This window comes from Rhopalosiphum padi, chromosome 1 (genome assembly GCF_020882245.1).
Source record: "Rhopalosiphum padi isolate XX-2018 chromosome 1, ASM2088224v1, whole genome shotgun sequence".
NCBI classification, from domain to species: Eukaryota; Metazoa; Arthropoda; class Insecta; order Hemiptera; family Aphididae; genus Rhopalosiphum; species Rhopalosiphum padi.
Genome location: NC_083597.1, coordinates 7,352,732 through 7,375,961, shown reverse-complemented (window position 1 = coordinate 7,375,961; position 23,230 = coordinate 7,352,732). Strand labels below are relative to the sequence as shown.

The following is a 23,230-nucleotide window of genomic DNA, read 5'->3' as shown; positions in this document are numbered from 1 at the left end:
CAGGAAAAAAACATTTATTAACATTTTATTTTTACAAGAGTTTTCACAACCAAATGAAACATAAATAATAAAAATATGGATATTTGTTTTTATCAATAAAAATAATTCCCACCATGATTTGTTAATTATTTCAGATGGAAATTATTATCAATGTAGTTTTACGATTGGTTTTAAAATTATAAAATAAAAAAAAGTAGTTGAGTAACGCTGTTTGTAATAAGTAATAAGTAATAATTTTAGATTAAATAAATATTATTTTACTAAAACATCATCAAAAATGCATAATATTGTTTAAGCATAGTATATCGTACTTCGTTTCTTTAAAAAGAGAACACGCATTTGGAACAGTTAAATTGACAGTGTGATTTATAAACTCACATTAATAAAAAATGAAAATACTATATTGTATAACGATTGCCTAAATCTAAAATACATAAACAAATATATTAGTATCATTAGTGTGTTAGATATTCATACTACTCATTAGTTATAATTGCTATTATTAAAAAAAAAAAATAATAATAATCATATAAATAAATCATTTGAGTGAATTAAGTGTAAAGTATAACATTTAAATTATGAAGCTTCCTGTGCTATTAAACTTTTTGTGTATAATATAAAGAATCTGAACATAAGAAACATTCTATACCATACGCGTGTTAATTTCAGTATCAATGTTCATATTATTATAATATACTTATATAGCTAATAAAATGTACTGTTTGTTAATATTTTATATTTGTCTCAATGTTAAGCTTAATAATAATTAGTGTATGTTGTATACTTTTTACCACACATAACGTCATGACAATGTTATAATATGCTATGCCGCTATGGCAATCGATATATTAAAATACAGTTTCTTCGTGCGTACTCCGGTTCTATAACACTGAACGTAATCCACGTTTGATATTTTTGTGTCGATGCAATCCAAAAACATCTTTCATATTTATAAAACGTTCCGTGCATATATATATATATATACATTACATGGAATATCTATTTGGTGCACTGTTAGATGTAACCTCTTCCAATATACCACTGCTCCAACATCGAAAGTATTGATACATGATACTTTTTTGTAGTAAAAAACTTTTTACCGACACTATGAATAACATTCTGTTGGATGTTCGTAGAAATATAATGGTCAAACAGTTCAACTGGTTGTCATACGCATATTATAAACGTCGAAACTAAATTAATTTTCCATTATATTGATGTAACGTAAACGGACAACATTTAGTTTTTTACTAAAATAACTAATTTTGTTTTGTACAGCCTGCATAGGCCAAAAAAAATAGTTGCTTAGTCTCATATTTCTAATTTTTAGTTATATTGTTTTTATATATTTATGTTAACAAATAGTATAATTATTGGACACAATGTTTGCATAACATAAAGAATGTTTTCAAATGTTTTATCATTTACATATGTCGGAATTTTTATTCGAATTTGTTAAACAAACAAGTGAGAAAAGTTCTTTGTGATTGTTAGAGTTTGTTATCCAATAATAGCATGTGACGATACGCGAAAATATTAGGCATTCATATATTTTGTATTATGCGTAGAGTTAGAGTGACAGACAGTGACAAACTATAATAGCGGTGGTGATAAGTTAAAAAAATCATTCGTAATGCGTAAACCCTAAACATAAAATAAATAGATCGAAACATTACCAAAATATTCTATGAGACAAGTACGTGAAAATCCAAGGAATATCCCGAGTAATCATTCAAGATAACTACTTTGTATAATATACTCGTAAGTAACCATTCATCAAGCCAACATAGTTCATTTCATGTAATTCCACTTTTATGTTAGCCATTTCGTATTTTTGTACAAAGTAGTGTTTATGAGTGGATTTTTGTTATCTCTATTGTGTTTCTCTTATTTCTCGCATGAGTGTAATATAATTTTATAATGTGTAATATACTCTAACAAGTTAAAAATACTTCAAGTCGAATAACTGGTAGTTGTAGCCACAGTTTATACAATATACAACGTGTTTTGAGTTTTACTTAACATTATAGCGTGATTTGCTCATTTCGGTCGTGCAACAACATTAATGACATAGCATAATACTCGGGTTTGAGGTGCACTTTAGACTATAATAATATACCTAAGGTTGATTTTATATTAATGTTTTATGTCTACGAATCAATTTCTATTTAATTTTTTTTTAATTTTTCTAATATTTAATTATAAATATTACAATATAAACATTTTAGGAATTTTAGAAAAATATGGTCAGTCAGAATTGAAAACAATAAATAAATTATACAAAAACACTGGTATATTATGTTTTTATTTTTATTTTTTCATCAATAGTCGAAATTGACATATTGTGAAGATACATATTTTTAAAACAGATTTTTTACTTTGATCTTTATTTATAATTATACATTTTGTATGTTTTTTATAAGAGAAAAAATATACTACTTAACTGCCAACAACATTTATCCTACAAATATACTAAAAATAATATTTATTAATGTTCTATTTTATAATTGCTGAATATTAAATTATTATAAACTTGTATACTATTAGTAAAAATGATTATCACAATATTAATCTCATATTTATGTTTGATTGTCTGAAATTTTAGTATTTGGGATACACATATTGTCAGAATGTTTCAATTGTAATTAAACAGACAACTACCAACACCTTGCTACATAGTATACATAGAATACACTGCTGTATTTTCCACATACCTTTGGGAACCTTCATGCTCGTAACATAGTTTTTCACACAACAGGCTAAGAAAGAAACATTAATTAAAATAGTTTTTGTATAAACAGTGTAGACTAGTCATTGTATTTTTAAAGACGGTTTTGATTTAATGACATCAAGGGAAAAAGTTACTGTATGACACAAAATGAAATAATAATATGAGTGATGAATCATGCAAATAGTATAATATTAATTATTCAATATGCATAGCAGTTTGTACATAGACAAATGCATAGAATAAAAAAATATATATAAACTTAATTGTATAATTATTTACTTTTGAATCACCAGAACCTATTTAATTGGAGAGATTTTAAGTCAATAATCAAATAATTTTATTAAAGTTAATAAATTCGCTTAATAATGGAATTAAAATAACATAATATATTCTGTTTACGTACATATAATATAAGGGAATAATAATAACAAAGAAAATGAATTGTCCTACTCAGAATGGCTCAATGATTAATTAGTTGTGATATATATACGAAAAATATTTGAATAATATAAAATTAAAATGTCGAATAATTTGTTTTATACATATTTTATTATATTTATAATATAATAATGCCTATACTTTTGTCCACCTTTTGTAGGTATCCTATATATATATAGAATAATATTATGTATAGAAAAACTTAAATTAATATTATATTTGTTCAAGAAAACTGTTTACATGTCTAAATCAATTTTAAAACAAAATACTTTTCGTTTATATATTTATCAGCTAACCAAAGAAAATGTTTAATAAAAACTAACAAAGAAAAAAAACCTTCAAACAGAAACTTTTAAAGTAATTTATTTGACGTTTAGCTAAGATTTATAGACACATTAGATATGTAGTTTTCAAATCTTGAAAGGTTTTAAATTACAGGAAAGACGGATCTTGACTTATTAAGAAATGTATTAGCTATTTAAAATTATATTAATAAAAAAAAACTTTTGTATATTCAAAAAAAGTTTTTATAAGTTTAAAATTTGTGTATACTTTTAACAGTTGTGTGAAAAAGATTTTTAAAATAAATACAATATATATTTATATAAGATTTCTTGTGTTTTTGAAAAATTATTTAATTTTTATAATTTCACTAAATAAAGTAGAATATAACATAAATTGTTTATTATTTATTTATTTTTTATAAAATTTCTTAGACTAAGAACTTTTACTTTTAAAATATCATATATTTAAGCATTTAATTTATTTGCAAAGAAAATCAAATATCGCCCACAATTATTCCAAATATAAATAAAATAAAATAAAATGAAATTATATGTACATAATAAATAAGCCTTTTAATATTATCGAGAAATTATGATTAATTTTTGATACATGTAGAATGTAGATTGTATAATAATGCTTGTCAGTATTTAGTTATGTTATATATTATTAATTATTAATTGTCCCAAAAACTTTTCGTATCTTTTGTGATATAACAAACTGGACGAGATAAATAACTATGTCATTTTTTTAAAGTTCACTGCTATAATTTCTAAAGACGATTTTCTTATAGTACAACGTATTATGTACAATTAATATTAAAACAATTTATTTTTAATTAAATCAAATGTAATGAAATGGGGCTCATAACATTTTTAATGATATAGTATTTAAAACAAAATACCTATGCAAATATATAGAAACCTATAATTAATTAAGCAAAATATTGCTGTTTATAGTATTTAATTCACAAAATCTATTATGTATAGTAACGTATATGTTACTCTTGGTATAATTATTTAATCATACAGATCCACTTCGTTTCGTTCATATAAAAAGATAAATATTTTTCTACGATGAACCATTGCATCTTCATCATTTACCAAAAAAAAATTTTTAGTAAGTGATTTTAAGAGCATCGTTTTTCCATTTGGCGTTTACCATATTTGTACTTCGTTTTTATGAAATGTTTTATTTTTTTCATTTTACGAGTTCAAGGCGCTGTAAAAACACATTAGACGTCATTTGAGATATAATGGCTTCATGATGGTGTAGCTTTTTGATGAAATTGATTACATTCTCAGTTCCTAAAAAGAATTATCGCCTTTTTTTTTTTTTTTTTTTAGTATATTGTCATATAAAATAAAGTGTATCATTGGCCATTGAATACCAGTTTACTAAAAGTCAAACATTATAGATTCTTAAAGGATTTTGTAATAAAATCGTGTATTAATATGTACATTTTTGGATATACCTCAACAAAGAGAAACATTAAATTCAAAACAACTGCATGTCTATAAAATTAATAATATAGTATAAAACAAGTAGGAAGATTTCAAATTATTTTTATGAAATAAAAAAATAATAATAATCACAACAATAATAATAAAAATGTAAATAAAAAATCATTTTTAAAAACATTTTCTTGTTATTCACAAATGTGTATTTATATTAGATTAAAACGATGCAATGAAAACAGATGAGAAATAATATAAAGTATTTTGACCTCGTGTTTTTGGAAAACTCGCTGTAAACATATTATTATACATAAATATAAAACTAATCAAATTTCAATTGTACTAAAAAGCACTCTCATTTCATATAAATATAAATGAAAAAAGATATTACACCGGAGAAGTGTGCGTATTATAACTATAAAATTTAATATGAAATAAAAAAAAATCATTATTAAAAAGCCAAAATAATTTTTGGAAAAATTGAATTTTTATTGACAAGTAGGATTGCAGTAGAAATATCATTATAAATATATTCCAATAAACCTTAGCGTTTTAAAAATGTATTTGTAAGTGTGTGATTTTTGTAGTTAATATTTTGAAGAAAAATCGATTTTGTATATTGTATAGACAGTACATACTATAAAGACTAAATTGCATTGTATTACCCTTAGTATGACGTAACATCCTACTCGTATTTAGAATATTATAATTACTATGTAACTTAAAATTAATTGTACTCTTAGAATAATGTTATTGCGAAATGTATATCAATTTGAAAAATGATTTAATATTACGTTTCATTACTTTATCTGAACATTATAGTACGAAATTCTGAGACTATTGTTAAATGATAAAACAATAAAATTCATCGGCCATAATTATTATTGTTTTTAAATATAATTTTTAATTAATCAGAAAACTATGTCTTGGACTAAATATATTCAATAAGCATATTCTTATTTCTTAATAATCTTTTCATTTGAGTATTAATCGAATATCTCAGATAATATTATTAATTTTAAACATTTGATGTAAGTAATTATATAAGTTTAAATTTACATTGATAATAATATCGTGGTTTATTATTAATTAAATTTTAATTTGTACTGCAATCGTATACAAGACATATCGATTTTCCCATGTAATATTTTAGTAATTTTGTTAGGGCTTAACAAAATATAATAATATATTATGTAATACTCAAAGAAATAATTTATGTAACCATATGGGTGTTGTGATTTTCAAAATTATTTGGACTGTACTAATACATCACTTATAATACAACATAATATTTTTGAAATTTTTCCTATTTGGTGAGTTATAAGACGAACATAATACGTGTAACATGTATTAACTTGGTGTTGTATCTTTTTGGATACACAAAGTTTGTCAATTTTTATACGGAATTTGATTTAACATATTTTTATTTGTATTATTTGTACACACTGATAAATGTCATATGTTTCACGTGAGTACAGTATGATAACGTTTCTACGACGATTAGGAGTGATAATCGCTGTTTTCTGTTATCATTTTAAGAAAATAAATTTTAATCAAACTCGTTGACTTCAACTGCCGAGTTCATCACATTTAAATGTGTTACAAGTGTCAAATTTGCATTAACTTAGTTCAGGTGAGTATAACATTCATTTTTATGCAAAATATTTAATAATATATGCCTTAATGTTGATTTTATATCAATCCTAAAAGTATGTATCCAAAAAGATACATTGCTAGAATCATTGTTTAATATAATTATTTTATATGTACCTAAAAAGATACATTGCTGTGAATGACTATTTTACTCTGTTGTATCTTAAAAGTGACATTGCTTGATTTCTTTATAATGTAATTTAGAAAATGTCACTAAATTTATACAATAAGTATTATATTATTTATTATTTATATCAATTATTGCTACAAAAAGAAATATTTTTTTTAGAAATCTTTATAGAAATGCAACGCCGTAGAGCAGAAAAAATTTTAACTATGCTTCCCCCTGGTAAGGATAGTAGTGAAAGTTCTGATGATGATTCAGTTGAATCATATCATTCAATTGGAGAAATATTATGTGAATCACCATTACCTATTGAGGCAATAGAGAATGATGTAGATGAACTTCTCAGAGATATTGAGTTAAATCCAATTGATGAGGTTATTTTATTTACACTGTAATATAATACCAAATACTTACAATATCTAAATTTATGTTTTATATTTAGTTTTTAGAAGATTTTGAAGATTTACAATCTATTACAAGTGATAATGCTGTTGCTGATATAATAGAAATAGAAATACCACAAAATATAGAGCCACATACTCCTACTCTTATGAATAATATATCTTCATCAGTTAGTAAAAAAAAAACAGTTTTATCATCCGAATCTGCAAGAAGGTCTAAACGTTTGTTGAGAAATGCAGAAACGCCTCCAATTCCATTACCATGTATGTCACCTGACATTGAGAATATTAATATACTACCTAACCAAAGGAAAAAAATTAGAAAAATTGACCACATGCAATTTAATTGGGTAGCCGGGAAAAAAATGAATTTTGAAGTTAATGTTCCTGAATATGAATTTCATACACAACATGATCATGTACTGACTCCTGTTGAGTATTTTAAAAGTTTTTTTTCTGATGATTTATTTGAACTGATTGTAGAACAAACAAATCTCTATTCAGTAGCAAAAAGTGGTAAGTCAATTAATTTAACTGTAAATGAACTTCAGGATTTTTTAAGTATAGAATTATGGATGGGAGTGGCTAAGTTACCAGCCTATACTGACTACTGGTCTCATCTAATGAGTTATGAAAAAGTTTCAAACATAATGCCACTTAAAAAATATCAAAAAATTCTAAAAAATATACATTTTAATAATAACGCCGAGTATAATGAAAATGATAAATTTTATAAGGTAAGACCTCTTATCGACATTATTCGTCGAAATTGCTTGAATCAAGAACAAGGCAAACGTTTCTCAATTGATGAAATGATGGTACCTTATAAAGGGAAAAAAGCTGGCTCTCGACGGCAATATATAAAATCGAAACCAAAAAAATGGGGATTTAAATTTTTTGTTCGCTCAGGTATCAACGGTCTGGTTTATGATTTTTTTCCTTACTGTGGAGAAAATACATTCAATAATTACAATTTTAGTGATTATGAAGAGAAGTTTTTTGGACTTGGACCAAAAGTTATCCTTGCATTAGTGTCAACAATTCCAGACAAAATCTTAAGTATCGTTTATTTTGACAATTTTTTCAGTTCTCCTGAATTGGTTTATTATTTGAGGGAAAAATATGGAACATTGAGTCTAGGAACTGTTCAACAAAATCGACTTCGACATTGTCCATTATTAGAGGAAAAACAACTAAAAAAAAAAGGAAGAGGTAGTTTTAGCTACATGTGTGACAGAAAAAAAAAAGTTCTAACTATAAAATGGTTAGATAACAAACCAGTATGTTTAATAAGTTCTTATGTATCCGCTGACCCTATTAAGAGCATAAAAAGATATTCTAAAGAAAAGAAAAGTCGAGTTGATGTACCAATGCCAAAAATTGTTGAGGAATATAACACCCACATGGGTGGTGTTGACTTATCAGACATGTTGGTGGCGTTGTATAGAACCGGGCTGAAAACACATAAGTGGTATATGGCTGTATTTTCCCAATTACTTGACATATGTATCAATAATGCTTGGTTGACATATCGAAGGGATTGTAACCAATTAAAAGAAAAAAAGATTATGCGTTTAAAAGAATTTCGTATACATGTAGCCATAGCACTATCTGGAAAAGAAAAACCTAAAGTGGGTAGAAAACCTAACAAAAATAATCAAATGGAACATGTACAAAAGATCAGGCGAACTGTGATTCCTAGACCTATTAGTGACATAAAATTTGATAGATTTGATCATTTTCCAACTCGTGTATCAAAAGGTCGATGCCGCCACTGTAAAAAAGGTCAGACAGTCTACATCTGTACAAAATGTGATACACGTTTATGCACACTGAAAAATAGAGACTGTTTCAATGATTTCCATACCAAAAAATAAATTTTATATTATATATAAGACTGAGTTATCATTACTTTTTATTATTTATTTTATTTTTATTGTTAATTAGGCAAAAAGAAATTGCTATAAAAATATGTTATTTTATCTATACAATATACATGTATAACTTTGTTTTTAATTTGTTGATTATTATTTTTTTATTATTTAAAGATTGAGACTTAATTTTGTTGATTATTTATAACTGAATAATATCAGCTGTTATTTTTACATTTTATAAGATTTTTATTTTAAATTTAGCAAAAAGAAATTGCTGTAAAAATGTGTTATATTTTATATTTGTAATATTTTATCTTCATATTGATAATATTAGTTTTGATTTTTTAAATATTTCTATGTTAGTATTAATAAAAAACTAATGTGATAATTAAATAAATGTGATACTGTTCTGTGACAACATAAGTCTGTATTGTTATGTTAAAAGTTTAAGTTTTAAGTTCCTGAAATGTTAAATAATAAAAGTTACTTTTATGTTAAAATTACATAATTTTATACTTGTTTTTTTTTACGTGATTTCTGGCAATGTATCTTTTTAGCTACATGAATATTAGTATTGGGTTATGGCAATGTATCTTTTAAGATACAATTCATAACTTTGAACTTTCAAGTCCAATATTTTTTTTGATAACATTTTTGAATTCAGCGACCTTAAATTAGTTTAAAAATATCTACTTTAAAATTTTTATTCAAATATTTTTATGCTTGCCAAGTTAAGGGTTAAGTTATTTCAGAAAAAAAAACAAATGGCCGAATCGGATGACGATCGATACATTTTAATATGTCAGGGTTCGTATGCTTAAAGTTTTTCGCATTCATTCAAATTTGTTTTATTTGTTTATTGTTTTTTTTGTGTTTTTTTTTTTTTTTTTTTGTTTGTGACAAATCATCTCGCCGAGTGGTGCAATGCAAATAGTACGAATTTACAGAGAGGAGAAGATATTAGATGAAATTCACTTTGCGAAGTTCAGCGTGTGAAATGTAGTTCTACGAGCACGTGACAACGATTTGGATAAGAGCAGAGCGCCCGGAGCCGACGAATAAATTAAGATCGTATTGTTCGATGAAGAGACATTCAAAATAGATCACGCGTGGCCGTCCTTATAATAAATTTCTAGGTATTCATGCGGAATAACAATAAATCCTTCGATGCGTAGGCAAGAAATAATATCGAGTTAAGGACATACAAATCAAAAACAAGACTACAGATGTTTTATAATTTAAAATATTTATAAAAACAAAATTATTGTATTTGTATGAAACTAAATGTTAACTTAAAAAGTACTACGAACGACAGCAATAATATAATATGTCTAGTCTCCTGTGAACGAAACTTAATAATTGATTAACACGGAATTTGACAGTATTTTTATCATAGAATATAGAGTAGTGTCGTTTGTTAAGTCACAATGAAATATTTTTTAATAGTTGAAAGCAACTTTTTTATTAATTAAAATAGGTACAATCAGAATTTCCCAATTAAACTCTACTATAACGTAACTTTAAAATTGAAAAAACGTTATTAGCATAATACTTACTGTTATAATAGTTTGTTCTTTAATAATCTTTTGTGATTTAGTTAGAATTTTGTTCCTTTTTATGATAAATGTATACCTATACAATATTTATATATTATAAATGGTCTGTACGTATTATCAACACAATCTAAGTGCAATATAGCAAGTAAAGTTTTATTCATAAAGCAAAAAGTTTTTGCTTTATTAGTTTTAATATTATTATTGAAAAATAACCTACACATCGCTTTGAATATGATATTCATTGTTAATGCATTATTTTATACTGCCTTCATACCTAAAATTATTGATTATAATATGATAATAATAATAATAATAATGTTATAATTCATATTATTTTATGCTTCCGTTTTTGCGATCGTGTTGACGATTAATTAATAAACTATGTTTATTTCGAGTAATAATTATTAATGATAATAATTTAATAAGTGTCACATCGTAAATATAATATATATATATGATTTTTTTTTTGTTAATGCAATTTTTTCGAGTCTGTATAACCACGACACGTAAACCGCGGAGCTTTAAAATCCATTATGTTTTATAACTATTTGAGCATGTTTAATTAATTATACAACAATAATAATACGCATACAATAATTATACATAAATACACATACTATGTGTAAAATGTAAAAGTATTATATTATTAAAACACTGTATAATATGTTATGTAATGTTTAAACCTTAAGCAGTTTTTCATCCATAAAACGTTCAATGTTTTAAAAAAAAAATAATTTTTTTCAAATATGAAATAAAACGCAAGCCTTTTGTTAAAGTGACTAAAATTAATATAAAAATAAAATGGAAATCCGGAGAAAGATATTTAATTTGCTTTTGCAAATATTTACAATAGGCAAAGAGTATACTTTGCACCTACAATATATAATAATATATCATAATAAGTATGTACCGCTGTTCTTGTAAATTATTAGGTCGGAAACAACAAACTGTATAAAATATTTTCGACGTTATCCTCCGTAAAATGTACATTTGTTTGCTTTCGTTAACACATCCCACAATCATATTATGATATAATATATTTATTTCATAGACGTATACGGACACGGCGGCGGTTGTGTTATTTCTCAGGCTTCGTGTGCTTGACCGACTACATATGTAGTGTCACCATAATAATATCCAATTTGCGCGGTATACTCGTACGTACACTTTTTGCACAGAGGCCGTCACGGCGAACCGATTTTGTCATGTTATATACGCGTGTACCTGCCTACTGATATGTATATATTATAATAATATACAGTTCGCAGTGGACTGGACACAATTTCTACACGTGTACGCGACACCAGTCCTTTTCGCGTTACATTATAATATTTATTTGTATTGTATATTATAATGATTATGAGTCCAACAAGTGTATAGTAACTAGTAACAGTTCGATAAAACGCCGTTTATAATGCACGCCAAATACTGACGATTGCCGGCAATAATATTATAACGTTGATAAATAATAATATTTAATAACATACATTTGTGTTGTAGGTAAAGACTTTAAATTTTTTTTATTGTCGTTTTTGCGACGCAGGAAGAGGATTAAAACATACAGGTATATGAATACGTATATGATATATTATACTATACACATTCGAAATGAACGAGCGCAGCTCCGTGATAATTTGTGACAGTTTCGACGGTACCTATATATCCTTTTTATAACGAATTCAACATATTTTACGTACGAACCGTCGCTATTATCCCTAAGGTAGGATTTGTTTTTGTTTATTTTCAATTTCGTATATATTTTTTTAATTCGCACATTCTGTACGACAAATTCCCTCTAGTCAGGAGCAAACTAATGAATAAAATTAAGTTAAAATTACTAAAGATAATATTCACAAAATACATTATTCGTCTAATATGTTTGCGTCTTTCAGTGCTATCTTATTTGAATCGAATGTAAATTACAGTTCTAAGCTATTGACATTACTTCACATACACGATTCAAAAGTATATACGATTATTTATACTTCTAGTTGATTTTTAAAAGCACACGCAAAAGGTATTTTAAATAATACAGATACTTTTTTTTTTTTATTATTTAACGATTTAATGTAACATTTCTATTCGAAATTATAGTATAACACTGCATTCTTAGAATGAACTGAAGAAAGTGATGTAACTCATTGAGAACACACTGCAACAACCCGTCCTCGACACATAAAATCTTAATTTTTTTTTTTAAATATTTTAAAGCCAAATTTAGTTTTTATGTTACAAAAACAATAATAACAATACTATCAAATGTTATGTAATATCAAAGTCCAATAGCAAGCAAAATCTTATCATACTGGAACGGAAAAAAAAAAACAAAACATAATTAGATAATATATTGATGTGTTGAGGTATGACGTAGACACATTAGGGTATTTTTATGATTTTCATTTCTTTTGTATGGAATAGCTTGGTGATATTCTCATATAAAAAAAAAAAATACATTTTTTAGTAGAAGGTACTTTAACCCTTATAATGTATCTGCGATTTCATTGAACTGTTGTGACATTTATAATATATCAAAGATGAATATAGCACCATTGCTAATAATGGGATATGTGGGCATATTATTAATACATCAAAAATGGTAATCATATAATATATGTTTACGTAATAATAATAAAAAAATAAAAATAGAAGAAGAACTAAAATTGTATTATTAATTTTTAGATTATTACTGTTGTATTAGCTGGGTATTTTTAAGCTATGTATTTATATCTAAAGAATAATTCAAAAGCCATTTTAATGCTTTCATAAATAGTATTAAACATTGTCACTTTTTTAGAAAATCTTAATAATTTACCTCATTGTGAGACCACAAGTTTAAAAATAATACTGTATAATTTACATTTTTACAAAATGTTTTTACTTTACCTTTATAATTAATATTTATTACTTATAATTTTATGTACCTATTAGAAATATAAAAGTATATTTTTAAACTATTATTGATTTTTAAATACATAATATATAGATATTTTTATCTGTTAAGGCAGTCTAGTTGACAAGAGATGATTTATTTTATTGAATCAAGCATTAACTATAATTTTGTTTAATTATTAAATTATAATATTATTCGAATCACGTCTGTTACAGAACAAACAGCCAAACAGTTAAAATAATACGGTACAGACCTCAGCCACTCACTATTTTGAATAAGTTTCAATTTATTTCGATTCGGTGTCCGGAAGAAAACGAAGAATTATTGGTTTACGTGACTTATCATGGATAGAACGAATTACAAACACGTAATTCGACGTTGATTTGAATAACCTAACGAACTGATAAAATTATTTTAATTTTCTAGCTACGCACTATAAGCAAATCCATCAAAATTTTACCGTAAGATAAATGTATTATATTAAAACTAATAAGCGTTCATCTTTAGTTAATGAATCCTGCAGCGAATGAAAAATCAAATCAAATTATTTTTTTATTGAACATTTATTTATTAAATCATCCTTTATAAAGCGTCAGAATTTTACAAAATTTAATATTATTTTGATATTTTATTAACTACGTCGTTAGAAAACGTAAATTAAATTTTAAATATTTTTATAATTAGGTACAAATTTCATGGAACATAATTTTTCTATAAAACAAAAACTGTCAAAATATAAAACGGGATAATATCTTAGTATATAATTGGTAACGTGGAAATGTGGTACAATCCTCACAAAAACATGTTTTTTTCATACGTAAAAATGGAGAAATGTATCGTTATGAAAGACAAAACATTCATCAATAGATACCATAATAATTATCTGCATATGCCTATTGTCAGAAACGAGTAGACAGTTAAGTTTAATTACTTGATAATTTTTTATTAACGTGATTTTCAAAAATAAATATTATTCAGTCATATAATATTGTATAATAGGAAAGTCCTTGTCCGTGACTAGACTATTATAGTAATGATAAAACAAAAAAAAAACATACTTAGGACATTCAATAATATTAACTGTATTAATCGTTATTTATAAAATACGAATCCATTACACCACGATAATGTATCATTATTTCATTGGTATTCCAAAAAGACGTCATTCACATGCTCACTGACTCATTTGTAATCACTGTACATTATCTCCTTACTTATTGTAATATTTTACAATCGAAAATAACGAGGCTACTTTTCATTAGCCGCCGTATGTAGTGTAATAAAGAGATTGTTTTTTTGCGGTATATTTTAAAATATGAGTTTATAATGCTTTATTGATTGTGGTTAGCGGATGGAAATTTATAGCGCGGACTCGATTTTAATTGTACTTTTCAGCTTTTTGTACCATTGTAGTATTACAGCGAAAATGAATAAAAACCACGTCAGTAAAAACATATCGGATAGCTATTATTTATCATCGAGATATTTTCAGGAATACTAATATTTTACAATATAGCTATCATCCTGTCGTCCTATTATTTATTTAAACAATTTATTAATTGTTATTTGTTAAATATTAATTATATTATTATGTATCATTTTTTGTCTGTCAATCAGCTCGATTTGGTTTAAATCGTATTAAATGTGTGTCGCATATATCGATATTATAGTTATCATTATTCAAACTAAAAACTCAAAAACGAATTATAACACACGCATTTGGATTATATAGCAAACAAATTCGATTTTATGAGTACTACTCTTGTGCAATAGTTACGAGTAGTACCTATCTGACGGAATGAGCTAACTGCCAATATTGTTTTATTAAAATACGAATCAACCATGTACGAATAATAAATAAACACTTCAATCGAATAAAAATATAATTAACATTAAAAACTTCCCAATGTTAAATTAAACGGAATTATTAAATTATTATATGATTTAAGATGTGTCATGCCCTCGTGTGTACAATTTCAAAATCTATTGTTTGACTTTTTTACTTTCAAATGAATATAGGTACACATAACAATAGACTGATACTCGTCATATTTATTACATATTTATTTAACAAAATTGTAGAAATATCTCAAAAAAATTATATGACATCGGAAATAATACAAATACATTTTATAAATGTACAACTATAAATAAAATAAGAAAATGTGAACATTTATTGTAAATTTGTCTTTGATAGACGGGGGTATGTGTTTTTTTTCTTATCTATTGGATAAATGTACGTAAAAACTTATTCAGAGGTGTATTCGTTCGGTCGTTCATTTTTATACTACGGACATTACAAAAATGCCATGACGTATATTGTGTACATTATATTTATTAAGAATATTGTTTTTTTAAAAAATAGTTTTTTATTTTTTAATATATATACTTTTACTGCATACGTTGCACAATAATAAAAGTCTAAAACATTTATACCATGACATGGTCCAAAGGGCATACCGCTTGGAAATAAATCTGTAGTACACACCATAAATGGGTCCACCGAGAGGACGAGTCGCTTCTCTTTCTGACCTCTCCTCGTTAAAAAAAAAAAAAAAAAAGGAAACAAATAATAAAGCATAAACCTTCTGTCCATTTCCACGGGTACCTATACCGTGCGTTTCGTTTGAATAGATCACACCAGAAAAAAAATGAACCCACGCACGCACTTACACACATACCCTACCGATATGTGTCAGTAAAGCAACTGTGTGGTGGCGATCAAGGGGACGCAGTTCTTAACGAAGCATTTGGACCTTCGTAATTGGATTAAACAACGCAGCCAGCATCACTATGTACGACAACGATTGTGATTATTATTAAACGGACCGAAAGTGCACGGTAGACTGTACGATAAAGTATTATACACACATGCACACATTAAAATTAACACAAAAACTTAAAACATAATTTTTTTTCAGTTTTTCACTACACGTGATTATAAAAACATCGTTTTTATGGATTATAATCCGTTCGGTTTAAAAAAGAACGGGCAATTTATAACAGTTGTGTACATTATCTAAATCGTCTTTATGTAAAATTTAATTTGCTACCTAGACATAAATATATCTATTTAAATATAATATGTAAACACATAAACACCATAATAGGAACCTTTTGTATTTCATTGAATGTTTCATTATATTATTATTATTGTTATTATTATGGTTTAAAACGTAAAAACAGTACTGATTTTTAGGAGTTTAAAATATTTACGGATAGAAAGAAAACAATGTTGCATTTAAAATTCAGCAGCGAGGGTAGAATCATGTTACGTGACCAACAGTAATAAATGGTTTGTTCTATACTGAAATACTTCCCCTAAGTTTCATTATTTAACGAAAAAAAAAATAGTATATATTTGTTGTAATTTACTAATTTATTTTATCAATTTAGATTATTTTTTAGTTCTGTAGTAACAAATGGCATAGTAAAAATAATACACATAATATATTATATTAATTATTATCGTTGTATAAACATATTATAATATAATTTTACAAAACAATAGGAACAAAATTACCATCATGACATAAATGAGCGCACAATATTTATTATCACACTATGTTTATAAGATTTTAATAAATATATATATATATATAATATTTAAATATTTACGTCATTGGCAATAAATTAAAGTTCTATATTTATTCTAGTTGTCATAAACGTTTATAAAATAATCTAATCGGATTTTGAACCGTACAAAATGCAATAAAATATTAAATTTTCACTGAGTAGAGAATATTTGTAAACATTGTTGGTATTATTCCGAATGTTCTCTCGTGGTTTCTTATAACAAAGTTTTAACGGTTAGCAATCTTTCTCTAACACAGTTGTCATTTAATTTAATCAGTAATTACATTAAAGTTATACGTTTGAAACAAAACTACCTTCCGTGAGATTTTAAATGAATTGCGAACAGTAGTTAATTCTTGAAAAAGTTTTCAACCTTAACTGATCTAGTCACCCAAGAACATAACTCGATCAAAATTTGGTAATATACTTCTGGATATGACAACTGTAAATTGTCGACGTGTACACTTATAGAAATATATCTATTAACTATGAAATATTATAAATGTATATTGTTTTAACGTGTAAACATCATTTTTTTTTTTTTTTTATTAAAATGCATTATGTTGAAAGTAATTATCAAGAACTTGTATGTCAAGACAACATTAGCAAAAATAATAAAACCGTATGTCTTACGTATAACTTTATGTAATACAAAAAAAATATATATTATAATAGGTGGGTCGTGTGTTTTCAGCGTTTAAAATACGAACGCAGCAAATCAAAACCGTTGAATTGCCACACATTTGAAATCGATATAATAAATGTACGTTTTTATAAACGATTGCCAAAAACGATTCGAGTTTATTATAGTTATTGCAAATTGATTCATACATCTATATATATTCATTTCATGATTTTTTTTTTTTTTAAATATTCTGGCGTTTGTGCAGATTTGTTTTTAACCGATTATCGTTATAATTGTTAGTGTTTGTCGGCGTCGGTGGGAATTTAAATTACATCGACGGTCAAATACCTGGCATTCGCCCAACTGTATATAGGTATATTATAATAGTTTCGTGATGGGCTGTTAAACATCGTCGGCCAAATTAAATGTAGATCCATTCGATTAGAAATTTATGTTAAATATTATTATCATTACTTTTTAATTAAATGAACTCAATCCGCAGCGGATAATTTTAAAATCTCCTCGTCGAGCACTTCAAATTGATACAATGTAAACCTCTTCTTAACCGAGATTGAACACAATTGGAGTCTTAATGAACTCCGATTAAAAAACCAATTGAATTACGTGTGAATAAATTACATTTATTTTACGCCCAGAATAATATTTATCTCCGTCGCAGTATCTCTAGTATTTTTTTTTTTTTTTAACCAGGAACTCATAAAAGCAATATTTATATTAATCAAAATGTATACCGCTCGAACCTCGTGAAAATATACTCTATTTGAAATTGTATGCTTCATTAAACTCAGTATTTGTGAAAAATCTTGTTCCATTCAAATTATGTATATATTAAAGTTGATAAAAAGAGTTTTTTTATTTTTTATACGTATCAGCGTTAAATTTAGTACGAGTTGAGTGTTTTTGATTGAGATATGGAAATTTTTAAATATAAGACACTCGTATTTTAGTATAAATGCAATTCTTAAAGTGAAAAAATAATTTTCAAATATTTTACATGAAAAATAACTATTGAGTATATGTACCTTATGTTACAGATTTATTAAGTCTTACGTTTTATCGAAAATCTGAAAAAAATGTCCGTTATGATTAATGTATATGTTTTACCCGCATGGGCTTTGATAGAGAATTTTATCAAAGACATTCCCACTGTGTAGTCAAACAATTATTGACCGGATCTATTATGTACACCATCGTGTTTACTCTGTACCCTTATAATATCATACGGATACAAGAAGTCGAAAAACTATGGTACGAAATACGATTTTCAACCTTTCGGTAATTGACTGAAACATAATATTCCCCGGTCCTACTTCGGTAGGTAGTTGCGGATAAATAAAGAGACGTGAGATATCCTCGTGTAATAAACGCGACAACAAAAAATCGTTAAAACTCCAAAACGGAATTGATGGCGGCGTTTCCGTCCTTGGCTGCCGGCGCGGAACAAAGGGTGAAACATGTGATCGGAGCGGAGTTCCTATGCTCTATGTAATAATACTTTTAGAACGACAGCAGTCGTATCTTGTTATGACACGACCACACGACGGCGTAAGAAAAGTCAAATTCTCCCACACCCCCTCGATAATTTCGACAGTAGTGAATTGTTTTTTACAATATAATGTAAGACAGACAGACGTTGGTGCCGGTTCCGCGTCGGTATTTTTAAATATAGAAGCCCCAGAAAAAAACTGAGAATATTTCTTTTTTTTAACACTGCGTGTTTGTTTTATGGACAGGGTGATAATTAAAAAAAAACACGACTAGGACGAGGAAACGGCGGATTTAAAATCCAGAAAAACATAACATTCGGCAGTAGTCTGCAATGGAACGGTCCGAAGAGTCCCGAAAAAGCCTCATTAGTCACCGCCTCCACAACCACATACACCGTCTTATATATACGTATATTATATAAACCTTTACCCGTTTCACTGTTTTTCAAAGCGATGAAATATTGCCAACAGCTGCGATCTTTTCCGCACGTGAACACGTTTTAATTGCTCCACGTCGTCCGACTACGGCACAACTCAAGAATTTTAGATATTGATGGTCGGTGGAGTAGGGTTTACTCGATTCTTACGTTTTCCAACAACAAAACAATTCTATTACTTAAATAAATTTACACACACACACACACACACACACACACACACATACGCATACGGATATGTGTTTGTCTATATAGTATATACGCATGAAACTTTAATTATTTAATTAAAAACGACGATTTTTTCGTGCAATTTTAAACGACCGTATAATAATGAAGAAAAAATTAATTACAATACATATTTTGTCATGACGAATAAGCCACTTGTATTCTAAACTAATAATATATTTATGTAATAAACTACTAAATCATAATTTGATGTTGTCAAAAAATTATTTACATAAATATCTATTTTCTAAAATGTACAGAAAATTATTGATTATCTTATGATTGTTTGCATATCTTAATGTATTTTGCATTATGACCATTGAATTACAAACAATATACGATGTACTATAAAATACCAAGTTGTAAAATCCTTTTTATCTTATTCATAAAAATGTTATGGACCAAATGTGTAAATTTTTAAATGTAAATATATTTTGAAACATTAAATCAAGACAAAAGAAAATTATTTAGGTAAAATTATAGTTACACAGAAGATTGAGTATTCAATTTGTATTTATTATGATATTATAATATTAGAACGGGGTACCCGTTAAAATAATGGAATCTAATCAAAAAAGTATAAATTGCATTAAAGTTTATAAAAAATAAAAATGATTATTTTATTTAAATTTAAACAAGCAATTTAAAATAATTCAAATTACCTACGTATATTTAATATAAATTGAGAAATATAAATTTGTAAAAAAAAAAAAATTTAATTGCTGAAAATTTGCATATTTTTTTATTAATGAAGAAATTAGCTCTCAATGTACCCTTTGCTCAATGGACCATTCAGTCAATTTCAGAAGATACTCGGCATTCAAAAAAACCTCCCGAAAGGTTTTATCAGCCAAGGCTAGACCAACATACTCAACCTGAAACTAAAACCTATGCGGAAACTATAAACAACCAAAACACTTCTTTCGAACATATCTTTGGTAATTTTTCCAAATTCTTCTCTAATCTAAATGCTCTTATCATCCCACTAATTACACTCCTTTCCTCCGTTCTAAATGCACTTATCATTTAAAACACTACTTACATTTTTTTCCTTATCGTTCAATTTCTCCTCACTATAATCGCATCTGTTTTTATTACATTTATAAATAACATTAATTTTTAAGTTTTATAATCAGGTTTTACCTAATGCCATGACATTAATTATTTTATAGGTATTATCTTATTATCTCATTATGTTATACTATATAACTATAATTTATGAAATTCACTGCTTTTTACTTTTATCATATCTGTATATTAAATTTAACAAAAATTAATAACATCTGTTTTGTTATAAATAATAATTGTTAAGATGTATTAAATACAATATTGGAAGATAAAAAAGAAAAAAAAAATAATGATTATAATAATATATATATATATATATATATATATATATTTTATTTTAAAAACTTCAATAGTAAGTATATTGTTTAATGTATAACGATGACGGAATATTTTAATTTATATTTAACATTAATTTTCTTCTTATTTTTTTTTTTAAATTTAATTTGCAATAATATTATAAACAACAATAAATTGGTTATTTTAAATAATTAATTAAAATTTAAAGAAATGTAAGATACTTCTAAGGTATAATTTAAATTACTGTATTCTTAGAAAATTTTAAATATTCTTGAGTGCTTATAATGTTTTCAGTATAATCTATATATACTTTGTATTTTGTATTATAATTTGTAATGTTTAAAATTAAGTTAGATCGTGTTTACCAGTATTTCGTTTGACGCCGAGTTCAGTAAGTTATGTGTATTTTAAAGGTAAGCGTAGGTAGTAATTCAGAGTTTTGAATTCCGAAGAATATGCACATAGAATATATAATACATCTTATTTCGTTTTAAATAAATAGATCCTACGCAGTAGCGCATTGAACTTGCATATGTTAACATTATTTCATTCTTAGAAAATTGTATTTTAAGCTACAGTTTAAGTAGTAAATACACTAAAATTTCTAAAACTTTAGATGCCAATAGAGTAATTTTCATAAAATAATTATTTTAAATCTGTTTGTTTAGCAGTCTAGTCCTTCTTTTGATCCCACCAATGGAGTATACATGACTAAATTTACCATCTTATCTGTAATATATTTTAAAAATGAAAATACAATTTTGTTATTTTTTTTATTTTTTTTTTTTATTAACGCTATATTTCTTATTTGTTTTTTTTTGCATTTAATCTCATATTTAATTTATCGTTCAAGTATATTAAATTATATTTTATAGTTGTGAAAAATAATCATTGTCTATATATTTTAACGTCGTCACGTAAACCTATCGACGTACAGTGTGACTATAATGGTCGAGACAGAAAGTCATCGAAGCCTGCACATGGTCAGAAAAATATTTTCATACGATCGAATGCCGTCGATAAACGTCTAGCGAATGTGGTTCGTCGGAATGTGAGCGCGAAAACCAACACAGAAAAATATTCGAGTATAAAATATATCTAAGCCTCCGGCGCGCGTGTCAATGGTGGTATCGTTATTATTTCCGGATCATTCCGCTCCGTGACAAATTTAATAATGTCTCGTCATAAGGGCCGTGTGGCCGGTGCCCCTAAGCACTTCCGGCGTAAATTCTCGAACGTATCCATTCCTAGGCGCTATTATATGTATAGCAGTATGGCCGATATAATATACGACGGCGCTAAACGCAATCCGTTCCGAGTTTACGAGTTTCCAGCGCGGTGCGGTCGAAATTGAAATATTATCTACACGTACTTTATACCTATTGCATGGCCATAATTTCATTCAAAGATGATATTTTATTTAATAATAATAATTTTTTGGAAGTAATAACTCAAGTCCGATACTAGATTATTATGCAGATTGTTTTTTAAATCAATAGGAAGTTCACATGTTTTTTTTTATATTGGTATACGTAAGCCCGGTCACTTTGATAATTAGGTTAAGCATTTAAGATTTACATTTTATAACCATAATTTTTAACGATTTTTTTTTTTTTTTACTGTTATTATAATTGAGCGGTCCATCTGTTTAAAAAAAGTTATTTATGTAATAACTTTTATTAGGTCTACGTAATTTATATATTATATTTTTTGATAAATGGCTATAAAAAAACTATATTTCAAAATGAAAAAACTGACAATGGACCTGGTTATATTATAAAAAAAAAAAATCAATGATCGTACAGATTTGCAATGTTTACTAGATGTTCGTTTAAGTAATTAAAATAGATGCAAAAAATTTAACTGAGCATTTTTTTGTACGGTAAAATTTAAATTTCCATTGGTAATGTGTTTCTAATCAAATATTACTCAAACCTTGCAACATGATATTAAAAATTATAAATAACAATTATTAATCAATGTGTTTTTTAGCCTAATAATCTATCGATGGAATAGAGCTTTGACAATGCTAATATGTACATAATACATGGATATTTCACTTTGAATATAATTTCGTTTTGTAGT

At 26.2% G+C, this 23,230-nt stretch overlaps 2 protein-coding genes across 2 annotated transcripts in view; one reads left to right on the top strand and one right to left on the bottom strand.

Annotated features, from left to right (window-relative positions):
* Positions 1 to 23,230, bottom strand: part of LOC132917323 (serine/threonine-protein kinase pakA-like) — a 202,294-nt gene that overhangs the window by 116,462 nt on the left and 62,602 nt on the right. The gene's annotated exons all lie outside the window — the stretch shown is intronic.
* Positions 6,419 to 9,386, top strand: LOC132918312 (uncharacterized). The gene is made up of 4 exons (XM_060979489.1): positions 6,419 to 6,541; positions 6,851 to 7,062; positions 7,131 to 7,500; positions 9,146 to 9,386. The coding sequence occupies exons 2-4, from the start codon at positions 6,865 to 6,867 to the stop codon at positions 9,166 to 9,168; spliced, it is 591 nt and encodes a 196-aa protein (XP_060835472.1). The 5' UTR covers positions 6,419 to 6,541; positions 6,851 to 6,864; the 3' UTR covers positions 9,169 to 9,386.